Raw genomic sequence first — 10,273 nt, forward strand, 5'->3', positions numbered from 1 at the left:
GATTCCCTTAGCTGATCTCACCCACAACTAAGACTTTCTACCACCCGAAGTCGAAGACTTGATAAACAAATATGTCTCACACAGAAAAGTCTATTGAATACATAAATTTTTCTCCTACAGAAATACCTAAGAGTTTGTTTTCCATCTTTTGATAAATCAAGGTGCACAGGAACCAATTGGTAAACCAGACTTATATTCCGAAGAGCAGCCAAGTAATATCAATCACCTCACAATAATCTTAATCGTATGGAAGAGACACAAGATATTGTGGAATCACAAAAGATGAGAAGAAGATGTTTGTGGCTTATTTTTATCTTACCTATCAGATATAAAGTTCGAGCAAATCTTCGAGAAGATAGTACTCAATCAAGATAGCATAAAGTAAGATCAGAAAACACAACTACAAAGAAAATAGTTGGGTCTGGCTTCACAATCCCAATGAAGTCTTTAAGTCGTTAATCTATGAGGGTTTTAGGGAAAACCTAGGTTAAAGGAGAATCAACTCTAGTCACAACTAGCATCACACAAGAGGTGTGGGGATTAGGTTTCCTAGTTGCTAGTATTCTCCCTTATATAGTCTTCAAATCAGGGTTTGATAGCTTTGGAACAAAGCAATCAATATTCAGCGTTAGATGAACACCTGATTAGATTCAAGCTAATATCTTTCAACCGTTAGATTGAGTTATTTTGTTACACACAAATGAAATGTACCTTAATTTAGATATAGGTAAGCGTACTTAAACGTGTACACCAAGTTGGCTCAACAATAGTTAACCGAAGTTATCCATATGCACACTTTCATATCAACCTTATTCATCTTAACCACAACTAGTTCAAATGACTCAAATAAAACTAGTTATAGAGTTGTTGAATTGTTTATATACACAGAGAAGTATACAAGACAAAATTGAAGCAAAATCGGTTTGTTTCACTCCAATTGATTCATGAACATTATAGCTAAGGTTTGAAAAAGATTGAATTCCTTATTATATAAATGTATTAGTTCATGACTTAACCGATTTTAGAACATACTAACTCAAGTACGCAAACGGGTAAGCATACTTAAGTAGCCGCAGTTGGACTGTGTTTCCTTGTATGCAATCAGGTACGCATACTCGTACACTTCCAAACTTCAGTTGGAACTACTACGCGTACGGGTACGCATACTACAGTTCCCGGACTTCAAATGACTTCGCCAGTACGCGTACGATATGCATACTATAGCTCTCGGGCTTCAACTAACAAACCAATATGCATACAAGTATGCATACTAGGTTTCCAGTCTTTGGACTATACATATTAAAGTACGCATACTGTGCTTATATCCAATCATGGTTAATCGTTCTAAACTCCCATTTCGATCATTGAAACATTCTTAGAAGATGACAATAGCTGTCTCACAAAAACTACTAGCTTCAAAGCAATTTTCAAATGATGGGATGATCAATACGAAATATTTCGAATCTATATCAAATGACTGTCTCACACAAATCCTGTAAGATGTTACCAGGAGATTTTCACATGATCTTCTTTTGAATTTCGTCAAGAATATAAGAAGAACTTGGTTAAAAAGAAAGCTTAAGCGACTTAAAACTCACCTGGAAATATCAGATGTGTATAAATTAAAGTCTATATAGCTATACGACTTTTGTCTCAAATAGGAGATAGAAATAGACTTTTGAGTGATAGATGAGTTTCAGTCTCCACATACCTTTTGTTGATGAAGTTCCACAAGATCCCTTTAGTAGTTCTTCGTCTTCGATTGATGAACGTCGTGAAGTCTAAATCTCAACTACACATTCTATCCTAGTCCAAGACATAGCCATAAGTAGACTAGAAATAAAGACTTATAGTTTTGATCACTAAAATTGAAAAACAAGCTTGAGATAGCAACGCTTGTGAGTTTGACCGAGCAGTGCTCTAATAGTTGCAGTATATAAGGTGTTATCCGGGTACTGTGCCTGTAAGGATGGAACTATAGCTATGTACATGTTGCACCGAAAATGACCTTACAGAAACACAGAATATGAACACGTGGTATATGAATTAAACATGTAACTCTTATAACTTGCAAATTCCTTTGCCTCCTCTTGTAAAAACATAAAAAAAAATCCCATGAAGGAATCAAAGAAACACAACCAAAAAACAAAATAATTCACATATTATAATAGGGGATAAGATATATTTATATTACATTCGAAGAGGAAATCAGTTTGAAGGTTTCATCAAAGTGAGGCTGCGGTAAAACAAAAGCATACTACGGATATTTCTTACATCAAGATGTTTTATAGCAGACAAGCCGAATTATCTTCTGATACAACTATTCAGAATTTAATTACTTAACCTAGATAAGAATACATATACTCATGGAATATTAGAGGAAAACAGGATCAAGATCAAACTTTATACACTAACATCATCCTTCACAGAAATAGGTCCATTGGTCACTTTCCCTTTCCTTCCTCAACATCAATTAGTCAAAAACTTTAACCGCACATAGTAAAATAAGAAGATTACGTACAGAAAAATAACCAGAAAAATCCTAGGAGGAAAATAAAACAAAAAGGTTAGGGTTCATTAATTCAAAGAAATAAAGAAGCGAAAAAAGATTTAGAGTTCACCATTACATAATTGGATTTGGTTATTTATCTCTTCTTCAAAAATTGTGCCTACAAAAATAAAACTAAAAACCATTAAACCAAAAAACACTAATTGCAAAAAAAAATTACAACAAACAATCAGAACAAATATGCTAAACAAAGAAGAACAGAGAGACGAAGAAGTAAGATAGAGAGTAGAAAATAATAAAATGAAATCGGAGGACTAGCTAAGGTTTTTATTTTCATATGCGTTAGGTTTACAGAGATTTGGCAAATTGAAGTGATAAAATCCATAATCACTACCGGGTGTTCTTCACCGACAAAAAAAATAAGGGGAAATAATCATTTGGTCCATTTATATCTGGGACCATAATAGTTTGGTCCAGCGGGAAAACACACTTCCTGTTTGGTCCATAATTACTTAAAAATAATAAATGGACCAAAGTACCCTTTCGTGTTAAGTCCTACTTATTTTTTGTAGCAGTTCATTCTACCTGATGAACTCCGGAGTTCATTCTTTCAAATGAACACCTAATAAAACCAAAATAAATCACATATGAAAGTGAAGTTCATTCTGTAAAATGAACACAACACAAAACTTCATTATTATGACAAAAAAACAGAGTTCATTCTTTCAATTGAACACCTGATAAAACCAATATGAAAATAGAGTTCATTCTTTCAAATGAATACCTGATAAAACCTATGTGAAAACAGAGTTCATTCTTCAAATGAACACCTGATAGAACCTATAAGAAAACTGTGTTCATTCGACAAATGAACACCTATCAAAAACTAACTAATTCAAACCTAGAATTGAGTTCATTCTTTAAGATAAACACCTAAGAATTCAAGATCTAAAAACAGAGTTCATTCTTTAAATGAACACACAAAAAAAATTCATAAAAATCAGAGTTCATCTTCATCAACAGGAGTTAATCTTCCACACAAGTTCACCTCATAAACACGAGTTCGTTCTGTTTGATGAACTTCTTCGTTTTCATCATTCTTCAATAGCAACAGATTTGCGTTCATTATGTTTGATGAACTTCATCGTATTCATCAACTTCAAACAGCAGCAGAAAACAAATTATTCGTCATCATCAACATCATCAAAACTTCATCTTCGTCGTCTTCATCATTCTTCAACACCACCAAAAAAACATCAAATTCAAAATCTTAAACACGAGCAGCAAACATCAAAAAATCAAGATCTTCAACATAAAAACTCGAGATCTTCAACACGAGAAGCAAGACCGAGATCATCATCTTTATCTTCAACACGAGAAGCAAACATCAATATCAATTCATCCTTCACAGTGAACCTGATTTCAGATCTGATTTCATAAAAATCAAGAAAAATAGAGTTCATTGGTGCTTCCCCAAATCTGCATCTTCATCTTCATCTTCTTTACATCAGATAACGTTATCAATCTTCATCTTGGTATTATTTACATCAACAAAAAATTTCATCTTCGTCTTCATTATCAATCTTCATCTTCATAAGAGAGGAACAAAAAAATCTACTTTATCATCATCTTCATCTTTCATTTCGCAGAGAATATTATCAATCTTTATCTTCTTTACAATAGAAGCAGAGAAAAGAAAAACACGAGAGAAGAGAGAAAGTATATTTGAAAAATCAATTTATTTTTGCTAATAAATCATATACATACAGCTATAAAAGGGTATTTCTGTCCCTACCAAAAAATTATTACATCATGTATGATGTCATCCCGCGCAGATATTGTCTGTCCTAGGACCAAACTATAGTTTCTAGGACCAAATGATAATATATATTTAAAAATAGACCAAACAAACCATTGACTAGGTCAACTAGACCAAATATATTATTATTAGGACTAAATGGTATATTTCCTACAAAGAATAGTGGGTACATAAGAAATTAAATTAACGCGTTTGTGTTACAGCTTAATGAAAAGAAGTTTTCTCACCAACACTTTAGTCATCGACCAACCCCTTTGTGTTGTTCTTGGTGTTCCACTCGTACGTTAATCACGGAAGACTGCCTCTGGCCTACATAGAGTTGGTGAACGGTGTGTAAATAAGACCGAGATACGACTCCATAGTGCCTCCGCTTCGTATCAATCAAATGCCCATCAACTAATTCGATTTTTAAATCGCAAGTAGCTAAGAGAGGAAATTACAAAGAAATGAAAAGTAATATTAAATGGGAAACTTAGGCGCATGCCCAATAAAAATAATATTTTCATTGTCAGGCCCACAATTAATTTTAGGTACCATGACACCCATAATTATTTCCGTGAGACCCATAATTATATGAATTTATAAAAAATGTCGGCCAGTAACCCAGTATACACCGCATGTCTGGGTCCGAGGCTTAGCTTTGATACCATATTAAAATCTGCGAGCATTCAATTTAAAACCAATTGGCGATGAATGGAGCGGCCCTTTCATTATATTTTAAGTTAATTAAGCGGATTATAGTGATGTGGAAGTATTGTCCTTTCACAAAATTACATATAAATTTATCGTTATTCCCTCTGATAACAGATGAAAAATTAAATTAGTGGATGGTTGACAACGTCCTAGGATAGATTATTTTCAGATATATATATATATATATATATATATATATATATAACTCACCATGCTGAGTTGTACTCTAGATATGGCCATGTCTTAAATGTCTCTTGGTTCTTAAGAAGCGGTACGCATAATTTTAGAGGAAAACTAGATCAGTTAAGCAATGACAGTATCAATGGTTCTGTTTCCTATTTTTGAATATCAAGTAGAGAGGAAAATCCAGATAAATGACTTAATAATAATATTGGTTGGTGAGTCAGGATTCCTGGATCTAACAAATAATGCAAGACAAACATACTTGTTTACTCTTTTAATGAGTCACCATATAGGACCCAATGTAACAGTGAGTCTTCGAAGGTCATTGTTATTCCACTAATGAGTCATTTTAGGGCCCCAATAACAGTGAGTCTTCTATTAAGGTCATTGATTAATAAATAAACAATATAATAAAAATCCTCTTGAACATAATATTTAACGAGGTATTTGTGTTCATCTTTGAGAAACAAAAACGCAAAACAACAAAGAAAACAAGAGGTAAATCTATAGCTAGGAAAGGAAGCCACTATTCATCCATCTAGCATGGCACCACGACTGCCCAAGTTTATCATTATCCAATCAAACTTCAACCACAGATACTTGCACTTCGAAAAAGCCAATCCAACTGTAGCTGATGCCCTCCGGTTTGATGGAGATTACAGTTTTGGTCTCGAGACAAAGTTCGAGGTGGTTCCAGCATCCACTGGAAATGGACTAGTACACATCCTGTCCCTACAAAATAACCGGTTCTGGGAAAACTTAGGGGGCCCCGACAGCTGGATCACTGCCACCGCCGTCAAACCTGAGGAGGACCGATCTAGCAAGTATTGCACGCTCTTCCAACCGGTTTACTTGGATTACGGCAGCAGCGAGATCGTCCGGCTTCTCCATGTCCACACCAGCTGCTATGTTACCTTCTTTTCGGGCACCAATGAAAGCAACGGTTGCTTACATTTAAGTAGGTATACACAACCCAGTGATCACCGCGATCTTTGTACCATCATTGACTGGCAATCAATCGTGATGTTGCCCAACCTTATCAGGATCAAGGGCGACAATGGAAAGCATCTCAAGGCCTACTCGGATGGGTTTATGGATTATAATAATGACGTCGCTAATTCGCCAGATTTCGAGTATGAGGTGTTTCCAAGTCGCAACGGAGGCATCAGCCTGAAGAGTATCCAATACGGCAAATATTGGAAGCTTGACGATAATTCGTCATGGGTGTTTGCAAATGGGTCTCCCACGACAGACCACGACATCAAGACTGTATTTATACCTATCAAGCTTGACGACAACACTATTGCTCTTCGGAGTTTGGAGAACAATTCTTTCTGCGCGAGACGCACGGCGGATAGCAAGGCCAACTGCCTCGCCACCCTGTTTACTTATGTCGACGAGTATGCTCCAATGGTCATTGAGGAGCCCGTTTTGTCAAGGACTATCGATAATGTCATTTATCACCTTACTGATGCAAGGATTTACGACGAGCATGTTCTTGCACTTGTGAATGAGGAGACTAGGAACAAAAAACAACAACATCATGACACGGCTAAATTGAATCTCAAGCGTACAGAAACCTATACTAGGAAATGGACCGCAAGCGTGTCGCTGGGAATTGGTATCAAGACGAGTATAAGCGTCGGTGTCCCAACAGTGGTGGGTGCTAAGATTGAGACTTCCTTCGAGTTTAAGAGTTCGTATCAATGGGGAGAAAGGAATGAAGATAAACTTGAAGTGGGATCTGAGTATACAGTCGATGTGCCTCCTATGAGTGGAGTTAAGGTGAGTCTGATGGCAACACGGGCCTCATGCGATATACCCTTCTCGTACACTCAGCACGACATCTTGACAAATGGAGCCGCAAAAGTTTACCATAAGAGTGATGGCTTATTTAAGGGGAGCAACGCCTACAACTACAGGTACGAGAGTGCTCCGCTTGATCTCGAATAAATCTTGCTTGTTTGTTGGTTCTTTGGTCTTATCTACAGTGCTTGGGGCTGGAATGATCATTGTACCTGATGCATGTAGAATCAAACTGTTTTAAGTTGTGTGACGCGAACTTGTTGGTTGTTGAATAAGGTTATTCCGACTACGTGGCAGTGACAGTCATGTAAAGCGGGAATGCCCCCTAGTGTTTGCTTGTTACTATTAAGTGGGGATCCCCCACTAGTGTTTGTTTGTTTGTTTTAGAGGTATATGTACTTTTGTATCCTGAACCGGAATTTGCTTGGTGGTTAAGGGTTCCTTCCTGGACCATCTCAAATTGCCTGCCTTTCTTGAATGGCTTCCCTTTGTATTTCTAAGTGTTGTCCATCATCAATCAAGATTCAAGGCCATAGCTAATTTCTCCTCAAATTTAAATGCCACGCCAAATTTAATATAAACACTGTAAGCTATTTATCTCCTATTTCATGGTTCTTTTTGAGACCATAACTAATTTTTCCTCGAACGGAGTCTCTTTAATTACTTAAATTGGATTGGATTATCAGCGCAATGTTCTTCGATCAAGTGCTTAATGGTCAATGATTCATGAGCGATGATCTCCTCGACTTCAAAAATATCGCCTTCTAAACTCTTTACTGATAGCATCTTGCTTGGTGTCGACATGATTCAGTGTGTTGAACTCAAACCCTAGAATCCGCAGCGTCTCCCTCTTTCTCTTGAACCTCTTTTGAGTTTATGATGAATTGTGAAGGGTAGATGGATGTCATAAATATTTATATGTTATGAATGAAAAGTTACAAACTCGAATAAGGAAATCCAATTAAATCCGAACTATCTATAAGAAATTTAACATGATCATTGTAAGCTAGGCTTCAAAACATAAAATCTGATTGGAAAAACATTTGTATGGTTAATGAAGATTCATTTGATGAGTTTAATCACAAAGTGTCTGAAATTGTTAATGCATCATTTGCATTTGGTAAGACTATTCCTGAAAAAGATATTGTGATGAAAATTCTCAAATCTCTACCAGCTAGATACGATTCTAAGAAACGCGTCATGGTTGAAGGAAACAACCTTGAAATACTTTCTAGAAATACGCTTGTTGGAAAGTTAAAGATCTTTGATAACCATTACAATAAAATGAGTCTATTTCCTCACTTATTTGCCATACATCTATGATTGATGTGGCAATAGGTGGCCTTTAGCCTCACTACAAAATAAATGTGGCATTAATTAAGTAACGGATTTTTTTTTGATGTAGTGCAGTTCTTGATGAGGGCGTGAGTGACCAATCAGTAGGTGCCATTTGTCTTTCCAAATTAACAGTTTCTAACCAATTCAACTGCTAATTATTCAGAGAAAGTGTATTTCGGGTGCTCTAAATTTTTACGACTCATTGACTTTTACAGATTTCTCCTCGAGTGAACTAATTTTAGAGAATTTACCAATACCTACCAACAAGATTTTTGAAAAGTAAATAAAATCATACAAACTCAACCCCAAACCAAAAGTAAAAATCACAGTTTCTTACCACAAAAAAACGCATTTCGATCACCCGAACGTTTTCTTATAGGAAATCAGGGATCAAAATCATACAAACTCAACCCCATTAAGGATTTGAAAAATTAACCCAAAAAAAAAACTGAAAACTGAAAAAAAACTAACCAACCCTCATTGACTTTTTTTTTTTTTAAAAAAAAGAAAAAATTAACCCACATGAAGTAGATTTCTGCTTCACAAATCGAAATCAAAAAACTTGATGATCGTAATAAAATTTTGATACGATTCAACACCAAGTAATAGAACCCTAATGATAAAATCCTCCGAATTGTGGATTAGCCACCTAGGTTAAGAAAACTTAATAGATTGATCTAAATTTGAATGTCTTACACAACTCTAGAGATGAGTATATATAGAGTTACTGAATTCTAAAAATAAGAACACAAAAGAAAGCAACAGTTAACTTAAGAAATAAGAGAACTAAACTAGGAAAGCAATACGCTACAGCAATAAGAAAAGATACCGGTGGTGTCGGTATCCCAACATACCATCCTCCGGCAAACACGGCTTGTCCTCAAGCCTTAAATTCTGGAAAGCAAATAAGGAGATCATCTACATCCTCACAAGTAGCTTCTTCCTTTGAATGATCTTTCCACTTGATAAGCCAACAAGTTCCTGCACGATTGTGTTTTTTGAACATCTTACGATCTAAAATTTCCTCTGGTTCCCATTGGAAATTATCCGCAGTAGTTGTCAGACTGGCATCAACAACAATAGTAAAACCTAATTTCAATTTCAAGGAAAAAACATGAAAAACGGGGTGAATACGACTAGTAGATGGAAATTCCATCTTATAGGCAACTGGTTCAACCATCCCAAGGATACAAAAAGGTCCATAAAATCGTGGTGAAAGCTTTGAAAATGAGTAGGAAGCTACAGTGGCCTGACGATATGGTTGTAAACGAAGAAAAACCCAATCATTCACTGCAAAACTTCGTTCCGTGCGATGAGGATCAGCGTAAGTCTTCATTCGATCTTGTGTATACCGTAAATGGGTCTTCAGAATTTGTAGAGTGCGGTCCCTAGCTCTTAAGCTAACATCAACAACATTAACCAGTGTAGAACCTGGAAGGTAGGCTGAAATTGTAGGCGGAGGCCGGCTGTAAACAACTTTAAAAGGAATCATTCTTATTGTCGAGTGATAAGTCGTGTTATACCACCATTCCTCCCATGACAACCATTTAAACCAATCATGAGGTTTTGTTCCAGCAAAATAATGTAGGTAGCTCTCTAAAGTTCTGTAGGTAACCTCCGTTTGTCCATACGTTTGAGGATGATATGCAGAACTTCTACACAATTGAGTATCTTGTAAAGAGAAATAAGCATCCCAAAAATTACTCAAAAATATAAGATCACGTTCACTTACTATTGTCCGTGGTATGCCATGAATACATACAACATCATGAATAAAGATATCAGCAACAATAGCAGCGGTATACATATGAGAAAGAGCAATGAAATGAGCATACTTTGATAAGCGATCCACTACGACAAGTATAGAAGTTTTACGAATAGAGGTTGGCAATCCATCAATAAAATCCATTGAAATATCCATCCAT

The 10,273-nt window shown here is 35.9% G+C and overlaps 1 protein-coding gene across 1 annotated transcript; it reads left to right on the plus strand.

The window, feature by feature from the left end:
• The first annotated feature begins 5,747 nt into the window (after positions 1–5,747).
• On the plus strand, positions 5,748–7,157 carry LOC113274350. Its single transcript, XM_026523764.1, has one exon. The coding sequence runs from the start codon at positions 5,748–5,750 to the stop codon at positions 7,155–7,157; it is 1,410 nt and encodes a 469-aa protein (XP_026379549.1).
• The last annotated feature ends 3,116 nt before the right edge of the window (positions 7,158–10,273 follow it).

The sequence above is a fragment of the Papaver somniferum genome, chromosome 1, assembly GCF_003573695.1.
Source record: "Papaver somniferum cultivar HN1 chromosome 1, ASM357369v1, whole genome shotgun sequence".
Taxonomy (NCBI): domain Eukaryota; kingdom Viridiplantae; phylum Streptophyta; class Magnoliopsida; order Ranunculales; family Papaveraceae; genus Papaver; species Papaver somniferum.